The following is a 21,799-nucleotide window of genomic DNA, read 5'->3' on the forward strand; positions in this document are numbered from 1 at the left end:
CACATAGAAGAAGAGTATTGCAGAAGAGCTTGTGGTCTTGCAGTTGAGGGGTGACTGAAGACTGGTTTCAATATCTTCCAATGTATCAAAGTTATGGATCAGAAAAAACACTTAAAAGAGTTGTGTATACACCATAATGATCCCACTTGTATTTGTATCCTTGAGATGTTTCAAAAATTACCTTCTTGTGCTTTGCAGTAACATGTGATGGCTTCTTAAGTATATTATTGATATGATGACCTCTCTGAGAACACATGAGTAAGAGTGTGTATATATTCCATTTAAATAGGAAAGAGTAAAATTCAAATCAGTTAAAAATCTATAATTAGGAAAGTTGCACAACCATAATTCATCTCAGGGCGAGAAACTAAACCCATTGTAAAGCTTGCTGAACTGCAACAAAGCATTTTAGTTACACTAAAGTTCTCAGACTCCACCATAAGTATGATACTATCTGATAAATCTTCCAAAGAAGAAAGTAAGAAACTGTCCGCTCTCATCCGCATATTTCATCTAAAGACGAATCTCCCTGGCAGAAACACAAAGCCTGTGAGGGGCTGATCAAAGCCCTGCTGACTGATGCCACCCCGTCTTCAGGAGGAAGAGTCTTTCCAAACATCACCAGGCACCTACTTCTACCTTTTCAAGCCAGCGAGAAAAATTACTGAGTAAAATGTTTTAATCAATTAGGAAATTTTTGCAAAGTTATATTTCAAAACAAGAAAGATCAAAGCTGTTATACCAAGTACAGTAGATCGTGAATCCACTGGAATTCACGAACACTATTCAACATAAAAATGTGTACTTTGCTAAATTTTATTTTAGGAAAAACAACATGTTTGAGACATTTAATACATAATCAGCAAATATTAATTTTTAATCCTTTGGTTTAGGTATTTAATAGTTGAAGGGTTTAAAAAACAATTTTTTTCAACAGAAAAAGAAGGCAGTAGGGGGGAACAAAAAAGGCAAGACACAAATAGAAATGGCAGACACAAATCCAAACATATCATTAATTATATTAAACGTGAATGCACCAAACACTTGAGAAAAAAGTCAGAAATTATCAGACTAAATAAAAAAGCAAGACCCAATTATATGCTGTCAATAAGAGAAGAAATATTTGAAGAAATAATAGCTGAGAATTTTCTGGAAATGATAAATAATGCAAACAATACCAATCTACAGTTTAAAAAGTCCCAGGAATCCCGAACAGGATCCACTCTTAGCTGTATCAGAGTGAAAATGTAAAGCATCAGCAACAACAGCAATGAAAAGTAGCCAGAGGGAAAAGGCAGATGACAACAAAAGAAACTAAAGTTAAACAGCTGACTTCTCAACAACTACAAAAGGAGCAAGATCACTTGTGCTGTGAGGAACTGTGAGCCTAGAATTATACAGCCAGTTTGAAGAATCTCTTTTGAGAGTAAAGCCAAATATATTTTTAGACACAAACTGAGAAAGTTTGCCAGCAAAAAGACCCTCACGAAGATTTCTAGGGCTATCACCAAACAACCACCAGCAAAATGGAATGGTTCTTTTCTAAATTAGTACAGGAAAAATATGTAATAAAAACATAATCTAAAAGAAGGTAGGAAAGGAGAAGATAAGATATGAAAAAAAGAGCAGGACAAATAGAAAGTACAAGTGAGGTGGGAGATATTAATATAAATGTATCAGTATTTACAATAAAGGGAAATGAATTAGATATTTCAGAGAAGACTGCCAGCCTGAGTTAAAAAAACAATCAGCTATATATAATGAGCACAAGAGTACATCTAACACATAAGAATATAGAAAGTTCAAAGAGAATGTAAAAAGATGTTCCAAGCATATGTATACACGCACACAAATAGTTGTGTGTGTATATATGTATATGTACACATACAGGTGAATATATGCATATAGATATGTGTGTATAGCATATAAAATAGACTGTGAGACAAAATGAATTACATGACTTATTACATAATGATAAAGGGTTGAATTGACCAGGAAGACATAGCAATTCTAAATTTATATGCACCTAATAGCATAGCTTTAAACTATATACAGCAAAAATTGCTATTAACTATGTGGTGAAATGGGATAACCTACCATCCTACTGGTAGATTTCAAGATTCCTCTGCTCAATAATTGATAGATTCAGTAAACAGAAAACATCAATAAGAATAAAGAAGATCTGAATAGTATAATTAATAGCTTCATCTAATAAAATATATAAAAATTTACCCAAAAATGCAGAAAACATTCTTTTCAAGCACACACGGAATATTTACAAGAAGTGATGACATGCTGAGCCATAAAAAAGTCTCAAAAAATTTCAAATTTATATAGATTATAGTCTCTCAGCCCAATTCCATGAAGTTATTACAAGCCCATTAACAAAAGATAAGTAAAAAAAAAAAAAAAAAAACCCATATATTTGACAATTATGTAACAAGGTTCTAAAACAACTTATGAGTCAAAAAAGAATAATGGAAATTTTAAAATATTTAGACCTAAATAATAACAAAATTTTCACTTATTGAAATTGTGATTTACAGCTCAAGCAGTACTTAGCGGGAAATGTCTTAAAGGCTTATGTCAGAAAAATGAGAAAGACAAAAAATTAATGAACTAAACATCCAACTTAAAAGATTAAGAAGGAAAACCAAATAAAACAAAATGGAACAAACTGAAATAAAAAGAGAAGAGAGGAAATAACAGAAATAAGAACAGAAATACAGGGAAGAGAAAGTAAACATACAGCTGAGACCATAAAGAAGCTGGTTCTTTGAAAAGATCCGTGTCACAGACAAACTTCTGGCAAGAATATTCAAGAAAAAAAAGAAGGGACTTTAAACAGTATTAGGAATGAAAAAGACTTAACCACCAAGGCTGTATGATAACAAATAGATGATTAAAACACATTATGAACAACTTTATGCCAATAAAATTTAACATTTAGATGAAATGGATAAATCCTTAAAACATATATGTTACATATTACAGCTTATATGTTATACACAGCTTAATAAAATCAGAAGTAAGAAAGCTGAATATCATATAATCATTTTTAAAAAAGCATCAGGAGTCTTCCATAGAGAAAAGACCAGCCCAGATGGTTTTACAGACAAATTCTACCCAAACTTATTATTCTAGGAACAAGTAATTCCAATCTTACACAAATGATTCCAAAACACACAAAAATGAACTACTTCAACTCATTTTATGAGGCTGGCCTAACCTTGATGCCAAAACCAGACAAACACATAACGAGAAAGGAAAATTACAAGCTATTTCACACATGAACATAAATGTGAATGTTCTTAAAAACACTAGTAAACTAAACCCATAAACAAGCTAATATGTCATGATCAAGTTGGGTTATTCCAAGAATGCAAGGTTAACTTAACATTTAAAAATATCAATTAGTGTAACATTCACAGATTAAAGGAGTAAAACCATATAATCATTTCAATAAATACAGAAAAAGCATTTTGATAAAATCAATACCAATTCATGATTTAAAAAAAAGAACAACTCTTAGCAAACCAGGAAGAAGGAAATTTCCTTAACCTCTTAAATAGTATCTATAAACAAACCTGCAAGAAACATTCTTAATGGCCAAACATTGAAAGAATTTTATGCAACTGCACTGAAGGTCCTAACTAGTACAGTAAGGCAAATTGAAAAAAAGTCAAAGGATTAGAGAAAAAGAAACTAAATATTAATTAGTTCAAATAAAAGTAATTGTCTATATAGAAATCCCAAAGTAATCTATATACAAATTGTTAGAATTAATAAGGGTTTGGCTGGGTTGTTGGGTCAAGAAGAATGTACAAATACCAGCTGCCTTTCTATACACTAGCAATAAGTAGATAGTAAATTTGATTAAAAAAAAAATTACTGCAGATATATACTGTATACAAAAGCATGGAGGTTTTTTCAGGTAACTAGAAATAAATCTAGTAAAAAACAGGCAAAATATGTATAAAGAAAATCATAAAACTTCATGAAAAAATATTTTTTAAAGGCCTAAATAGAGAGATATAATGGCCATGGATTGGAAACCCGCTGTCATAAATATATAATTCTTCCCAAACCGAGCTATTAGATCAAATGTAATTCCAACAGATTTTTTTTTGTGGAACTTGACAAACTGATTTGAAAATTTCTCTGAAAGCTGGAAGGCCTGAGAATTGCCACGACACTCCTGAACGGAAGAGCAGGCTAAAGGGACTGACCTACCTCACACATAACAAAGCTGTAAGAGTGAAGAAACAGTTGCACTCACACAGAGAGGGACGCACTGACTGACAGAACCAGATAGAAAGCTCAGACACAGCACCCTCCCCCACATGGACATTTGATTTAAGACTTCAGCGGCACCGTGGAGCAACAGAAAGGAGTCTTTTCCACGCATGATGCTGAGACAATTGGACATCCATACGGGAGAACATTGCATTGGATCCCTCACACCATACAGACATAAAACAATCAGCTCCAGATGGACCCTTAGAGTTAAGCGTGCAAGGTAACAGAGAGTTTACAGAAGATAACTTAGGAGACTATCTTCATGATCCCAGAGAAGGGAAAGGTTTCTTAAACTAGATGCAGAAAGTACTATCCATAAAGGAAATAATTGATAAATTGAACTACTTTAAAAATACGAACTTCTGCTCACAAAAAGACATCGTTAAGAGAAGGCAAAGAGAAGGAAGTTACAGATTAGGAGAAGATTTTTACAATGCATATAAAAACCAAACGGACTTGTAACCATAATTTACAAAGAAATCTTACAAATTAGAATGAACAAGTCAACTCAATTAGAAAAGAGGAAAGATTTCTACATGTGCTTCACAAAAGAGAAAAGCTAAATGACCAATAAACAAATGAAAATGTCTTTAACCTCATGAATAACAAAGGACATAAAACTTAAACTCACGGGGCCGGCCCGGTGGCGCAAGCGGTTAAGTGCGCGCGCTCCGCTGCGGCGGCCCGGGGTTCGCTGGTTCGGATCCCGGGCGCGCACCGACTCACTGCTTGGCAAGCCATGCTGTGGCGGCATCCCATATAAAGTGGAGGAAGATGGGCACAGATGTTAGCCCAGGGCCGTCTTCCTCAGCAAAAAAAGAGGAGGATTGGCGGATGTTAGCACAGGGCTGATCTCCTCACAAAAAAAAAAAAAAAAAAACTTAATGGGATACCATTAACCAGCAACCACATTGCCAAAAATAAGTCTGACAACACCGAGTGTTGGAGCCACGTGGGCTCTTGGGCTCTGCTGGTGGGATTGTAAACCAGCACAACCACTTGGGAAGCAGTTTGGAATTATTTGGTAAAACTGAAGATACACATATCCTATGACCCAAGAATTTCACTCCTAGGTGTACACCTAGAGAAATGCTTGCACGTGTGTACCAGGAGACCCATACAAGAATATTTACAGCAGCATTGTCCATAATAGCAAAAAACTGAAAACAACCCACATATCCATTTATAGTAGACTGGAAAAATAAATCTTGGTAAATTTATATAATAAAGTATTATTCATCAGTGTAAATGAATAAATTGCTACTATATGCAATAAGGATGATCCTCAGGAGCATAATGTTAAGCAATGAAAGCAAGTAATATAAGGATAGTCAGTATATCCCTTAAAAAACATTTTAAATATGCAAAACTGGAAATTTTTATTATTAGGAGTACAAACATATATGGTATTGAAACCAGGGGCCAACTTGCTTTAACTATACTCAGTTAGTTATCTGTTTGCAAAAGTAGTTACATAATGCATTACTAAAAACCACCCTTATAGATAACATCTCTGATGCCTTGGTCACCATGGTAACAAGTGCTTGAGTTTTTCAGGAACTGAGAGTCAACTACTTGTCCAGTTCAGGTGGCTGAGACCACCAACTCATCAACCTGGCTTGTACGGATGACCAATAAGCGATCTCCTGACATCAGGGAGCTAAAAACTGTACCCTCATATCATGCTAACACCACTATTTTTGAACATGCATCCTATGAAGAGCCATAAAGCTTGACTACACTTGCGCAGATCATCAATTACCTCAAGTCTCCTTACCTCCAATCATCTATTCCCACTTCAGACCACGCCGCCCCTTTATCCCATAAATATCTCTAATCTCCATTTTTCAAGGAGGTGGATTTGAGATTGGTTCTCCCGTCTCCTTACTTGGCTGCCTTGTGAATAAACCCTTTCTCTTTGCAAATTCGTCCTCTAGGTGATTGGCATAATTGTGCAGCAGGCAAAATGAACCTGGTTCAGTAACAGTATAGAAACACAAGAGAATGCTCAACATGGAATTCAGGATGGTGGTTAACCTATGAGGGCCAAGGCAAGGGGATAACATAGAGAGAGTCATACAGGAAGTGGCTGTACATATGTTAGTTGTATTATTATTTTAAATATATTCAATAAATATTCTTTTGCTTCTACTCTATTTAATAACAACAATTTTAAAGGATTCTAAAATATCATATTTGAAAACAGTGTAGTAGTAGTAGCCAATTATTGACTGATCATACCAATTATTGACTGATCACCATGTACAGATGCCTTAAATGCACTAGGTGAGACAGCTGAATGCCCCTGGAGGGGCAGCCAGTCTCTCAAGTATTACCCATCCTACTGTCACCATGAAATGATAAAAGTTGGTGTATAAGCACCTTGAATAATCTTAACAGGGACCAAAAAGTTCTGTAATTCTCTGCATCTGCATCAGGCTATGAGGCTAGCTAAATCAATTCTCTGTTCAGCAGTTTAACTGTTCCACAGGTGGACAGGCCTGACCCTAACAGTGGGGAGGGCTGTCACCTCCATCTAGCAGGTACTGACGAAACATCAACTCTGTACTCATTCTGTGGTAGCTATGGCTGGTGGCACACAAGAAACATGAGGCACTCCCAGGCTTCTGAGAGCCTATAGTTCTGCTGGAGACAAGCACGTCACAAACAAACAGATAATATTCCCCGGCAGCTGGGACAGGTACCCACATCGTTTTGTTTAGGTTGGTGTTAAAATGTTTTACCCAGGTTGGGAAGAGACCATGGGACCCACTGACAACATCTGGCCTCAACTTTTAATAAAGTATTCTTGGGAAGAAGTTTCCCATCACAAAGGAAGAAATACAAATATTTAAAAAGCAAACAAGTCATCGGTTGCTCTCAGACCTGCTGCCATATGCTTTGCTTTTTTGAGCTTACAGCTTAACATTAAAATAACAGGCTTGCATTCCTCAAATATCTCTACTGCTGTTCCTTACTTACACTACTTGAAAAGGCTGTCAGCTGCTGTCACTTGGAGGCATTACCATATTAGCCACCACTGTTTACTGCTTGCCGTGTGGTGTGGTTATTAGTTTAATAAGGCTCCTCTCGGATGACACCTTAGGCTGTCGATGCAGGAGCCACATGCTGGTGTCTAATGTCTAAGGAAGGTGTTGGGGGTGGAAGGCAGGGAACGCCACTTTATAAATATTGATGAGAGAAACTGAATTCAATTGCACCAGGTTGTAGTTTACTGATGGGTAAAGGACCGAGTATTTTTCAAAGTGCTTTAACCACTTTCAGGCTCCACGGGCTAACCAGCTTTGGATAAACCCAGAAATATGCTCGCTGTGCAAAAGAGCAAGTTTGAGATCTGCAAGAAGTAAAACACTGCAGCAAAGCTCTTTAATTCACTCTGCATAAATAGCTGAACCTACAAAAGAAATCTCTAGTCAGAGGTTTCCTGGATTATAATGAGAATTTTCTCGATGGGGGGAAGAGAAGTGCCCTGTTCACTTGAAGACAAAGAAATGTTTGTAATGGAAATGTGTGAACCAATTTTCCAAGGAGAGCTGCTGAAACGCACTGATTAAAAACACAGTGAGGTGATGAGGCAGAGAAATAAAGCCAAAGCCAATCCACTTAGATTTGCGATGGCATTTATTTCTGAAAGTGAAGAGCCAGCCCGGCCACCAGCTACATTCCTTCCCCTCTCCCCCGCCCCATTACTGACCCTGCCACTTAGACAATTAGAACCTGCCAGCCTGCAGGAGTGTTTACTGTTTCTAGCTTCTGTGTACTGGTTACTAAGCTACTCCACTGGGGATAAAATGGGAACCGAGTAGCCCAAAAGACAATGTCCTTCTCAACAAAGCCTAACCAACAGGCCTGGATTCAGGGATTCGGAGGAAAGACGTGAAGATAAGTAGATAACTCAAACATGTGGCAGTTTATAATGACAATTCTTAGGTTATGTACAAATATCAATTGATTGATTTAAGGAATTCCATTTCCCAGAGAATAAAACCAAGCACAAAGAGGTCAGGTATCTTGATCAAAGTTGCCTAAAATAGAATAGTCACTCGGAACTAGTGACAGCCCCTGGAAATGCAAGACAAACAAGCTATAAAGCAATGTTTCCCAAATTTCAGTCACTGGAGTTTGTTCAACATAGCTTCTGCCATATCCATGTATATCTGTATTTACTTAATTTTTTTCTTTAAATTGACTTTAAAAAAATTTATTTAGGAAATTCTTAGTTTCCCTCTGAGCAATAATTTCCATGAAATCACACTTTTAAATGCACTTATATTTTTTTCTAATGTACACTTAAAAATGTATAACTATTAAAATAAAAATGATCATCCACAATCCATTTAAAATCATCTTGTATACTCCCAGGGTACACACTGGGAAAGAATGGATAAAGTATTTTAACTTAATAAGGTTGACCTAACAGACTATGTTTGTTTCTAAATATCATGAAAAAACAAGAGTGAAGGGAATTTTGTACTATTTACCCATGAAGGACTTAAATTAGATAGACTGGAGAGAAGGAAGGGGGAAGAAGTAAATTTAATATGTTTCGAGTAAGGGAAAACAAAAGCCTAGGATCACTTACATAAAATTTTCTGGATATTCACTCAGCGCCATGTCAATGATATTCAGAGCATCGTGGTAATGCTTCTGTGCTGACAATAAGAGGGCAAGGAGGTGCAGGGAGTTCACATCATCGCCCTGAAGTTGAAGAGCTTGGCGGACATACCCCAAGGCCTCTGGTATCTGGTTTAAAACAAAAGAAAAAAGATTTTAAACACACACACACACACACACACATGCACGAAGCCACCATTTCAATAACTGATTCTCTGTAAATACCAAGAGTTGTTTCACCTTGTGCCACACTCAGATTTTAAGCTGTCTTTATGACAGCCCCAGGATATGAACCACAAACATGAAAACAGATGCCCTTTTCAAGTGACAGTATGACCGATGAAGTGATAGTGGAAACTGTTTCTCTATATGACTGCCAACACCAAATCTTTTATTTCTCCCTAAATAAATTCTCTTTTTCCATAAAACTGATCTACTTTTGATTATGAGAGAGATAATTTCACTCTAAATGGAGACACATAAAAATTGCCAGAAGTTTTTAGTGGAATTAAACTGCCTTAGCTGAAGTGTTCTCATTTTTTATAGTATTACTGAAACTACAGTGCTTAACATTACAGAGCTTCCCAAAGGATCAGACATCTGTGATTCTTTTCAAGTTGCTTTGTCCTGGCTCTCCACTAGACATCAAGGAAATATGCAAACAAACAAACAAACAAAACCCCCACATCTTTCCAAACTACAAGCTAAAATAACTCCATCCAAGAAGCAAATTGCAGTGCCACATACAAAGCAGATGTATCCAAATTCAAGCAGGACCAGACACAACCTTAACCTTTAAAATGCAACAGCTGTTGAAGACTCTCCAAAATCCTCAAGCACAGGGGTTGATAAAGTGCATACATGGTGGATATTTGAACACCCAAGATTCCACACAGGTTTCACAGTGACCAGGGAGAATTAGAACCTGAAGCTGGATTTCAAAATAGCGCTCAAGACTGAAGCTTTCTTACACAACTGCCCCAGGGACTCCTTCCTGTCCTCCCTCCAACTCCAGTCCCTGTGCTGGACCTCTTCTCAGCAATCCTGCTTCTTCCTAAACCCTCAGTAACCTCACTCCTTGGTAGGAAGCCATGACTTCTGTCTTTCCCAAATCTATTCGTTTTCCTCTCTGAAATTCCATTTTTGATGGATTTAAGTTATAAATGCTGGCTATAGAGGCTTTCTGCTTTTGTACCTTAGAATCATGGCTATCACAGCTGGAAGAGAGATCATCTGGTCTAACCCTTCATTTACAGGGAGGAAGATAAAGTCTAGAGAGGTGAAATGACTTGAGCAAGGTCACCCAGCCATTGAGTGACTGAGATGAGAGTGGCTCTAGATCTTCTGATTCCTCTCTCTTCCTGGTCAAAAGGCATTGGCTCTAAAGATAAGAGGGCCACAACCCCATATCCTTGGTCAGAAGGGAAACACTCCCACAGAGGTCTGGTGTTGTCATGCTGCATGCCACCAAGGCTGCTGCTGCCCCCACAAGGCTCCATCTACTTATCCACTCCTCAGGGTGACAACCTACTGTTACAACTACTCAGCCTGGTATTATGGAAGGGTGGAAAAGCAGGTATACCAATGGTGTCAATTTGCAGGACGACCAGAGCAATCAGGAACAAACTGATGAAGGGTTCAAAATGATGGTCTTAAGGGAGAGCTGACTTGAAGGAATTCAAAGCTGGCTCCTTCATTCAACAAGTATTACTGAGTGCCTAACACATGTTAGGCAGTGTTCCAGCCGCCAGGGTAAAGCAATGATGACGACAGACATGGGTTCCTGCCCTCATGGAACCTAAAATCTAGTGGAAAGATACTGAAACAAGAGAGCTGAGCAAGAGGAAGGAGAAGTGCAGGCTGCTGTAGGACGGAGGCTTCACGGAGGAGGTGAGAGAAGTTCCTGGTGGAGGACAGAGACCAGATGGTCAATCACCAGCCCACAGTGTTGCAGCAGCAGCTCTTCATCAGTCTAGCTGCAAGCCACACCACGCCGGGTGAAAGGACCTTTACAGAGGAGGTATCTTGGTTTCCTCAGTCCCCAGGTCACCAATAGGAGCCACCTCTCAACACCATTCCCAGCCCTCCAGGAAGAAAGAAGCATGCCTGTGGCCCAGGCCGGCCAGGGGAATGGCACGTCTGGGGCACTGACCTTCCGTTCACCCTCCAGTCAGCACTCAGGAATGTGCTGGGGCTACCACCAGTGTCTTGCACCTGGGGGCAGGCAGGCATGCAGCCAGAGTCTCCTGAACAGCTGGGAGGAGACAGAAGGGTACAAGAATGGCAAAGCCAGCTTCTGGAAGCTGCCATTGGGAAGATGAAGGCCAGCAAGGCTTGCCCCTCCAGCAAGGAGAATACTGTTGAGTCTCCTATTTCTAGGAGCCACTGTGTGTAATTGTTCACATCCTCTACATATCTTAAAGGAACTGGTGTCTTTTGTCTATGCCTGCTGGCATCTTCCTGTCAATCACCAACACCCTTATGACAATCAGGCCCCAACCAGTAACTAAATCCCCACCATGCAGCTCAGCACTGAGCTCTGTTACAAGGGACAAAAGCTCTGTGAGGACTCCCGGGTTCATGGTACATGCCACGAGCTGCATCCCCTGTTGCCATCTGACCCCAGGTTGGGTCATACAGATTTGTGGACTTAATCTCCAAAAGCAGAGCCTGGCACGCCTGTGTCTTCACAGCGATGCTTAAACTGATTAAACACCAGGTCTTCACCGTGGGGAGCCAGCATCCTCTGAAAAGAGTTCCTGTCTCCAGGCTACGAATGAAGGAAGATCAGCTACTCTCTCAAACCAAAGGGCTGAAGGGACTGTATCAAGACAGAGCGTGCACCAAGTTAGGGAACATCAGAGACACTGACCTGTCTGGAGATGGCAAGCTGCAGAGCCAGGTAGAAAGCCGCTTGGTGATCTGTAGGTGACAGGCTGTGGGCCCTGAAAAAGTATTTATGGCTATTAGTACATGAGAGGCCATTTTTACTTTCTCTCTCCAACAAGTATTTTCATTTGCACTTTTATGCCAAGGCCATATATTTAACTATTTAATGTTTCATTTAAACTCTTTTCCTTTATCTACTAACAAATGTAATGCATTTTCCCTCTTACCGCTGTATACAGGCACGACACAGGAGCATGTTCTGTGTTTTGTCTAGCATCTGAAATGGCAGCCAATGATCTTTGGCTTTGAGGAGGAGCCTGGAGGTGAGGAATCCATAGGCCCTGAGGCCTGACCTCCCCAGCAGACGTCTCCCTTGGGCTGAGCAGGAGAGGCCTACGTGTCATGCTGGGACACGGTGAGGCCATGAGTGTACTTGGCAAGGTGAGGGCTGCTTTGGTTAAGTTTTGGCTTGGCCTTAATGCTACTTCATCCAAATCTCTGAATTTCTGAGAAACCATATGAAAATCAAATACCAGGCTTTGCTTATAAAATGAGGTTTTGGTTTTTTATGAACTACAGAGAGAAAAGAAGGATACTCGTTCAATTTTTTGAAGCTTCTGCTAAGTTCCATGCAGTTTACTAATTTAATCCATGTAACTGTGACATGTTAAGGCTCTGTGGCCAGACACTAGGCTTAGTTCTATTCATCGGTGTTTGACACCAGATGGGAAGCGGCTGTCCTGGCCTCCCACTTGATTGCAAAGATGGTCATTCTTGCTTTTATGTGAAAGTCAATTGCATTTCACCACGAGCAACTCAAAACGACTATACACAAGACATAATTCTGTGTTTAACAGTCTGGTGGGAAGAGAAAAACAAACTTTTACTTTCTTTTAAAAGGCACTATAGAGCAGACTAATTACAAACAAGTGGAACCCAGATAGTAAACAAACCTTCAGGCTGTTCTGTCAACATTCTGTGATTAAAGGAGGATCTTCTACCAGCATAAAACAAATTCAAGATAAAAAAGAAAGCCAAATCATTATGGATTCAGCCACAGCAAACATGCCAAGGATGGCTTTCTACAGCATTAAGGTCTTTTAATGGAATTGTCCATCTGGAGAAGAGCTCAAAAGTCCTCTAGGGGTTTGCCATCCAGAAAATACGCGAAGTCCCACAATCCAGGGCACTGTTGGGGCAGATGTGGTAGCTCATGTGCGGGACTGGGGGAACGCAGGGGGGCGTCTATGTCCTTTTATTAATCTTAAGAGCAAAGTACCTAAATTCCCATTCCTGGGGAATCTTTACCAGTAACCTTGCCTCAAGACACAGCCTTTGGATTCTCCTCACTTTAGTGGAGGAGGCTGAGGCTGAGTATTTGCCTGCATTGCCCTTTTAAATGTCTTATTCCTACCATAGGCCTACTCAGTATGCTTCAGTTTTTATTATTTTACAAGTATTGGTTTTCCACGAATTTGAACATCAAAGAATTTTTTTCTTTGGTGTTCATAAAAAGTAAGACTGGAACGTCATGGTTTCTGTCTCTCCCAATTATTCAGGGAAGATGAATACAAAATTAATTATAAAGAGACTTTGAATTATTTAGCATTATTTATTTTATCTCATCTTCTTTCACAGTTAATAAAGTCAAGTTTCTATAACCCTCAAAAAGAATTCCTCAGAGCTATACTTTTCTCAGCCCAGTTTAGATTTTTCACACATAAAGTTAAATCCAACCATGGCTGCCTCTGCCCAACACCAAGCAAGCGAAAAGCTGGCAAGGGTCTGGTGACTTCAGGGTGTGGATATGGATAGTTATGACCAGAGGCCCCACCTGAGTTCATCAAATGATCATTAACTATTAGCCACAGCACTGAGAAAGAAACAAATCAGAAGTGCCAGAAATTTCGGCATTTCTGAGGTGTGTTAGGGCAACATTTGAAGAATTGCCAACTTGGCTAATAATGCCTATCCAACCGCCAAATTCCTAATGAAGGACAACTTAAACATACACATTTTTAGAAAATCTTATTTCAATAATTTGGTTAATGAGTTAAACTGACCACATTAGCCTAAGAATGAAAAAAGGATAAAGGAGAATGCCCAAGAAAAAGTGCATGGTGTTGATCTCATGTAGACTCTAGAAAACTTGCGTCAGTCGTGCAGAACAACTTCAGAAGGTATGCTTCCTATGACAAAACCACTATGGTATGCCCACAGAAAACTTGCTGGACAGAAATCATCAAGCGATGCAAGTGAGAGGAAGGACATTAGTGATCTTGAAAACTGCAAGCCTGCTGGACTCTGCACATGAATTTAAAGCAGCCCCATAAACCCCATTCCCATACAGTGAACACCTGGTGAGGCTGCTAAGAGAAACTCAGAGACCTAAAAATGTCACCACAGAGACGCTCACAAAATGCTTCCCTTGTTAAAGCACCTCCACGTCCATTAATTCAATTTCTCTTCCATAAGGAAAGAAAGAATTATTAGACTGCTGGCCCACCGAGGCTGCCTATCTATTTATCTATCCACTCATCCATCCACTTATCCATCTGCTCATCTACCCATCCATCCATCCATCCATCCATCCATCCATCCAACCATCCACCATCCATCCACATCATGCAGTACCTACTGTGATGCCAGACCCTATGCCAGCCTTTGGGGAGCCTGAAGATGAAAAATACAAGTGCCTTTCCTTGAGGAGCACCCCCCCATCCCACAGAAGGGGAGACCTACAGTGATTATTACAGTGCAGTGGGAGCAGTGCCCTGAGAGAGGCATGCCAGGCTGCTATTGGAGAGCATGGGATGGGCCTCCCAGACCACCTGGCTAACACTCAAAATGCCTTGAGGTCTCCCCCAGTGCTCTCCTAGACTCCGGTTCCAACATCCGCTAGAGCTGAACAAAGAATATAGAGAAGGCTGATCAATTTTGACCCTGGTCCATAAGCCACATACTTTGTAACAATAATAACTATAATTCATGAAGCATCTACTATTAAGCACCTTGTCCAAGAACATCCAGCAAAAGAAGTAAAGCCAGAAGTGAAATTCTGAGGCCTGGTCTCTTCACCATATCACCCTGCTGACTTGTTAGCCGATTCTCCTTGGAGTTGCTTTCAGTACTGATTACGGTGGACATGGGATTAGTGTATTACTAAGTTAAGAAAAAAAATGTACCTACCTGGTTAAATATATTGCTCAGGAACCTCCCATTAGTTACACACATACTTGTCCTAGTTCGCCCAGGATTTTACTGGTTTTAGCACTGGAAGTCCCAGATTCTGGGAAACTGCTCAGTTCCTGACACACTGGGATGATCGTTCACTCCGCACACACAAAACATACCACATTCAAACTTAAAGTCAAGCTAGGAGGGGGGGAGGAAAACAAAGCGAGATTGTGTACCCTATACCACACTGAGTGACAAACACAAATGACACCACGCCACCCCTTCCTCACGGATCAGCCCAGATTTCTGCATGCTGGGGATCAAGTCACTGAAATATGCTCTCAACTGTTTTCAGACTCGCTTTTCTCTGTAGGATGTGAGAGCCCACAGAAGAAGCCACTCAGATCAATTCGACATCTTCAGAAAGCTTTGCAAACAACGTTGTGCTTTTCTTCACTATACTTTTGTACAGGGCAAATGAATTGCTTCAGCTGCTTGGGCCGAGATTATGAGTGTACGTACAGCTGAGGGTCTCAATATTAATGCAGTCACGCAACTGGGACGTCTTCAAGAATCACCTTGTTGCATCCACTAGAGAGTAAATCTTTCTGAATTCTGACCCCAGTCATAACTAAGAGTTAATTTTCACATACTATATCTGCAACCCCGCTCCTTTTTAAGTTACTCTGTCTTCTTTTTAAACAAAAATTGCCAAACAATAGTACAAACAGAATTGCAGGGAGAAGATTTAAAATACATAGTAAAAAACGTACAGTCATGCGTCACTTAATGACGGGGACAGGTTCTGAGAAATGCGTCATCGTGTGATTTCATCATTTTGCGAACATCATAGAGTGTACTTACACAAACCTAGATAGTATAGCCTACTATATACCTAGGCTATAGGGTACTCATCTTATGGGACCACTGCCATATATGTGGTCGATCATTGACCGAGACGTCATTATGTGGCGCATGACTATACTTCTCATCCAAGTTGTTTTTAAATATCCATTTACATTTAAGACGTAATACAAATCATTCTTATTTACTTAAAATCCATCCCTTATAGATTTTTGTTAAGTCTACATGCATTAGAGTCCAAGTTAATGTGTACATGAACCAAAATAATTTTATTCCTTTGAAAAATATTCTTTATTTCACACAAATACTAATTTAGGTTAGCCTTCCCCAATATAATCACATAGGTTAGTAGGATTTTATTACTCTTTATTCCCATATGAACTAATATTTTAAAAATCTCTTGAATTAAAACCTAAGCAAAAAAGGAACAAAAAGGAATTCAGGCCAATGGAACAGCTGTTACATAACATGAAGTTACGAATTCTGGCGGCTCAAGGCAGACCACCACCATGGCTGTTTTTAGAGAGCCAGTGAGATGTGCTCATTTAAGAAAAGTGAAACAGACGTAATGACCACTTTCTTAGGCATCCATGTGTGGGTTTTACGAACTAGGACTGGAGGATTTAAACCTGCAAATCATTTGAAATGGAAATGCTTTCCACACTCCGTGCTGTAGAACATCAACAAAAGCTTAGCACAGAGACAGGAGATCTGTTTGCAGATGTCAACTGGTACTTTTTGTCATTAACCAGTCTGGGACTGGCAAAGTGAAGAAGCTATCAGCAAGCTTGCTAGGAAACGGAGAGAAATGAGATGACAGAGTTTCAGACTAACTGACACCGAATGATAATGATGTCATGAAAAAAGTAACATGTACCCTGTGACAAATTCATAGGCAACCCCACTTCTAAGCAAAGAAATCTAACAAAGGTTTTTAGGTATTGAGAGGTCCTCATGAAATTTTCAGATAAGTTACTAAGTTTCTGATACAATTTCAAGAAATCAGTGTAACAGTTACAGTTAAGGTGACAGGATCAATACAATTCTAGATTTGACACCAGGGGACTGTACTTTCAGGCAACGATTCATTTTAGTGATTTATTATACCTGCAATAAGAATAAAATTAGGGCAGTGTGGCATAGAAGGTACCAGAAAAGCTGGGCCAGAGTCAGGAGACCTTGATTTTACCTTAACTTTAATAGCTACATGATTCTGGCAACTCTTCTCACTCCCGCATCTCAGGCCCCTACCTGCACTAGACATGCTACTTCTCCTGTCTACCTGACCGGTGAGGGGTGAGGATCAAGTTAAATAAGGATGTGCTAGAGCCCTGGGACACTCGAGCATTCTCTAATCATAAGGCATTCTCCTAATTTCACGAAAGGCACAACGCTGGAGACAAGTACAAGGTACTACAGAGCATGGCGGAGCTGGAGGGGCCTGGGACTTGCTGGCCTGACTGTCTTAACATAGCATTTCAGAGGCTGTCCTAAAGTCTGCCTTTTCCTTTCTTAATATAAAAATCTGCAGCTTGACATATAGGGGGAAAAAAAAAGCTAGAAAAGAATGATCCCTTTTCTAGGTGATGACAAATTTGTTTAATAAAAGGAATCATTTCCCTAGACATACAAAGTATCTATCTTCATAGAGCTGAAATCACTTTATTAGGAATGAATAAAATGTGCCCAAATGGATAAACAGATTAAGAATGCAGATTTACACAGCAACAAGTGATGCAGCAAGTTTGGATACTGTATGTTCAGTGCTCGAGATGAAAGACTCCCAGGGGTAAAACACTGTTTACATAATCTTTATAAATATCTCTTCTTTTTATACTTATCATACTTTGGTGTCATTATGCACAGCCAAGTGAAAAGATGAACTCCCACTCACCTCTGAAATGCAAGAAGCGCCTTTCTCTGGAGGACCTCCTGCATCCCTCGCAAAGAAGCTAAGAAAAGGGTTCAATTAGTCAGTGGCATGGGAGATCAGGAAGTTTTTGACAAATACAAAACTCATCACAAAACCTATACATTCGAGTGGATTAAAGGCAACAAATTCTGGGTGCCTGTGTGCCCAGTCCTGTCCCAGGCAAGGTAGAAGACTGGAAATGAAGCCCAGGCCAATCCAAGGTGCTTGCACTTGCTGGGCATACTGTGGAAGGACGCCAAGGGGAGAGTATGGGTGGGCTGGTCACTTTGGTGCCCCCAGGCATAGCGGGCTGTTTTCAAAAGACCAGCTGGTAACTCCAGAGAGGAGCACATCTGGTTTTTCCAGTGTAGGCATATGACTCCTGAGTGAAGACTGGCTCTACCGGGATGGTATAGAAGAGATTTAAGCACCAATGGTGTTGGATTAGACGGCCTTCAGGGTTCCTTTTGGTACTGAGAAGCTATGCTCCTGGGCCAAGGGCACTAGCTTGATACCATGAAAGGCCAGTTTAATTCACACTGGACAACAACCAGGACCTTTACTACCTTGATGTGAACACAAGGGATAGACCAGGTAAACCCAGAACTGATGGCAGAAAATCAGCTGGAAAATGTGAGGCCATCTTGCTGTGAGCCAACACTTCCCCTGTGTGGAGCACGTGAGAAATGGCTCCTTTAGGGTCTGTCATAGGAACTAAAAAGGTACTTTTTACTGGGACAAGAGACAAAGTCCTGGAAGAACCTGTTCATGGTTGGAACTGGTGGAGGCCCTTATCTAAAATCCAACATGGCAGATATCATCCTGACATCACAGTGAGAACAGCTGAAGGCTGCCCCAGAGGGCCAGATGTGACTATAACCCATGGCTGACTTAGAACAACAGTGAGTGAGCTAGAGGGAACCTTCGAGATGACCCAATTGAACCACGAATGCAAAATGCAGTCCAACGGGGTAAGTGACTCTCCCAAAGTTACAGGGCCAATTAGGGGTAGAGTCTGAACTAAAAATCTATATGGATAAATATAGGGCATTAAACTCACACTTCACCGAAAGTCTACTATAATTAAAACAGTGTGCTGGGTATTGCCAATATACCATGTGTGTATGAAAAATTAGCCAAAAAATATTCATTATTGAAAATCAATTGATATGCAAAACTTCTCCAGGGTCTTTGATATTTTAGGGCAGAGGAAAGAAGGATTTAAGGTAATTTGTAAAATAAACTATGGCAAAACTATAAAGAAAGAAAGGAAAGTGAGTATATAAAAGTCAGGATGGTATTTTCCCTTAGGGGGCCTGGGATCGGGAGGGGACACATGGAGAGCTCCCCAGGTGGCTGGCAAGGTTCTATCTCCTGAGCTTGGTGGTGATTACAAGGATATTTGCATTATCCTCATTCATTAAATTATACATTCATTTTTAAAACTTTTTTTTTGTATTTGTGTTATATTTAACAACAAAATGTTAAAGAAATAATAAAGAGTTCAGAAAAACAATTTATCAATTTACACTTTCTGCAAACATATAATTGAAAATCTCATTATGTATACAAAACATAATTAAGATTTTTTATTTTTTATAGCCAGAAGCCTGTCCACCAAACCTCGAAGTACATCCAAAACGTATAATATCACTGCATGGGTATTTGGTGAGCTGCTGCACTGCACGTGTACATATCTGTGAATTAAAATGTGCAAACAGAGAAGGGGCAGGTCTTGGCCAGTCAAGGGAAGCTTCCTGGAAGAGGCTGGCCCTGAACTCCTCTACAGTCCTGTGCCTTAGACCCACATCCCTTCATACGAGGACACCCAGCTGAATGCTGGGGCAGAGGCAGATGCAGGCTGGGTTGGGTGAATCATCTCTCAAGGCCCTGCTCACCTCACACCTCACAGAAGAGGCCCTGCACCCGCCAGCAGGGCACCCTGTGCACCACCAGCATAACACACCTGTGAAGAGGGCCTGGGAACGCTGGCCCAGGGCCTTCACCCCTTCCCTCCCATTCTCCAACCAGTCCAAGCTAGGAGAGCAGCAGCAGCGGGGCTCCACAGGACAGCCCAGCAGAATGACCCAGCTTATGCACCCTCCTGAGACAGAGGGGGACTGCGGGAATCCCACAGGGCAGACTTAGGCAGCCCAGCCCTGCGGATCAACAGCTCCCGGGGTGTGGAACTCCTCTCACCGTCAGTGGCCTGCAGACTGTACGTGAGCCCCAGAGCTAAGTAGCCTTTGGCCTTGAACTCGGACGTTTTCTCTCCCGCATCAACGACTGTTTTGGCAAACTTCTCAGCCTCTTCTAACTGAAAAACCAGACAAGTGAAAAACAACAACAACCTGCAGAATTTCTAACACGAGTTCCCATAAGCATCTGCTGCCAAAAACAGATTTCGGATGAGTCACTGTGAAAATAACTCTCAGATCTTCCAATTCCACTCTGGTGATTCTGTTTTCTTTATTGGAGCCTCGGTAACAATCCTCAGGATTCCCACCTTGCCTTTTTCCTTTCAAGTTTTCCTTATTGCTTTTTTGACTTCTTTTCCAAAGTCACTTTTATACTTGGTGGGGTTCTACCATTTTCATCTTTCATTTTTTACTGATTGGTTCTGTAATTAGGTTGTGCCAGGTATTTAGAAGTTGAATTTTATACATATAAATAATGAACATATAATAACTATATATATGTAAATAATAAAGTCCTTGAAATGTTTTGTGTTTGAGTCTTTCCTTTTTTTATGACATAAAGAATCCATTTAGGCTTGGATTCTCTTTCCCACAAGCTGTTAAAAATTTCAGAACTCCATCTATTTATTTTACAATACACAGCACATGGACCTCGCAGCAGATTCTAATGAGAAAATATGCACCTGTAAACTACACCCACAATAAGATCTTTTGCACAATTCATTAGAGGCAAAAATAATAAGATTTGTTCCTTCAAAGTATGGCAAAAGTTGATGTTATCAACGCTAGGTGACAGTACATGAGAGTTCATTATACTCTTTACTTTTGTGGTGTTTGGAAATTTTAATAATAAAAATGTAAAAAATATATACAGAACAGGTTTGTTACCCTCATCTTTAAAAAAAAAGAGTCAGGTTTATTTTAGAGGTTAGAGAGATATATGTTACAGTAATGAACAATGCCATAGCTGGAAACTGGCACTTTCAAAACTGAAGTGTTTGGTCCCCTCCTCCACCCGCTCCCAGGGCCGGCCTGCATTGTCCCACCTTGCAGCACCAAATTATTGAAACCTGCACGGACCACACAATGCCTTCGCAACTCTGTGTTTCAGGTAAGAGCCTGCTCTTTCAAAATGCCTTTTTCCTTCCACATTTTCCCAAGTAAAATCTAACAAAAGTAGAACACTTTCTTCATAAGGCTTACTTATGATGATCCGCTAAGAGTGAATCATTTAGTGACATACGCTTTTTCAGTGCTACGTTACTTGCATACAGCAAGATACGTCTGCATATAAATCCCAATTCTATCTTATCATTTCTACCTTTGAAGCACATTCCCATGAAAAAGAAAAATCTGGAGTACCCTGGGAATGTACTGAAGAAGGTTGGTAGCCCTGCCATGAGCAGAGAGCCGCAGCCCTACTCACCCAGTGAAGGGAGCCCACGCACAGCTTCGCAGCGAGGAGCGGGATGGTGGCATCATCGGGCTTCAGACGGATACACTCTTTAAGCACCTTCACAGCACGAGCAGACTTGGCAAAAGGAGATAATTTCTGTGAAACTCAAAATTTTTGACAGAACAAAACACTAAAGCCTTCCCAGAAGGGTTTTTGGTTAGGATGCCCTCTTCATGAGGTTTTCCAACTTTGAGCCCAGCCACGCAGGGGCCTGGGGATGGCGATAGCCAGAGTGTGCGGCTCTTGAGTGACAGGGGAGTCAACTGTGGTTAATGCAAGCGGGAATGCTTCCCTGGAATCACCCTAATTCTGTTCCTTCCTTGTGGGGCCATTGTAAAAATAAGAAAGAAAAAAAAAAAGACAGTGGAG

General features: G+C 40.3%; 1 protein-coding gene across 5 annotated transcripts in view; it reads right to left on the reverse strand.

Moving 5' to 3' along the window:
• The window catches only part of TTC7B (tetratricopeptide repeat domain 7B), a 253,328-nt gene that overhangs the window by 82,379 nt on the left and 149,150 nt on the right, over window positions 1-21,799 (reverse strand). For all 5 annotated transcript variants that reach the window (XM_058567546.1, XM_058567542.1, XM_058567543.1 and 2 more), the window contains exons 11-15: window positions 21,401-21,505; window positions 19,976-20,093; window positions 17,759-17,816; window positions 11,807-11,879; window positions 8,903-9,063 (exon numbers count right to left, since the gene is read on the reverse strand). In XM_058567546.1, the coding sequence (XP_058423529.1) occupies window positions 8,903-9,063; window positions 11,807-11,879; window positions 17,759-17,816; window positions 19,976-20,093; window positions 21,401-21,505 (515 nt within the window). The remainder of the gene's footprint in view (window positions 1-8,902; window positions 9,064-11,806; window positions 11,880-17,758; window positions 17,817-19,975; window positions 20,094-21,400; window positions 21,506-21,799) is intronic.

This window comes from Diceros bicornis, chromosome 24, assembly GCF_020826845.1.
Source record: "Diceros bicornis minor isolate mBicDic1 chromosome 24, mDicBic1.mat.cur, whole genome shotgun sequence".
Lineage (NCBI taxonomy): Eukaryota > Metazoa > Chordata > Mammalia > Perissodactyla > Rhinocerotidae > Diceros > Diceros bicornis.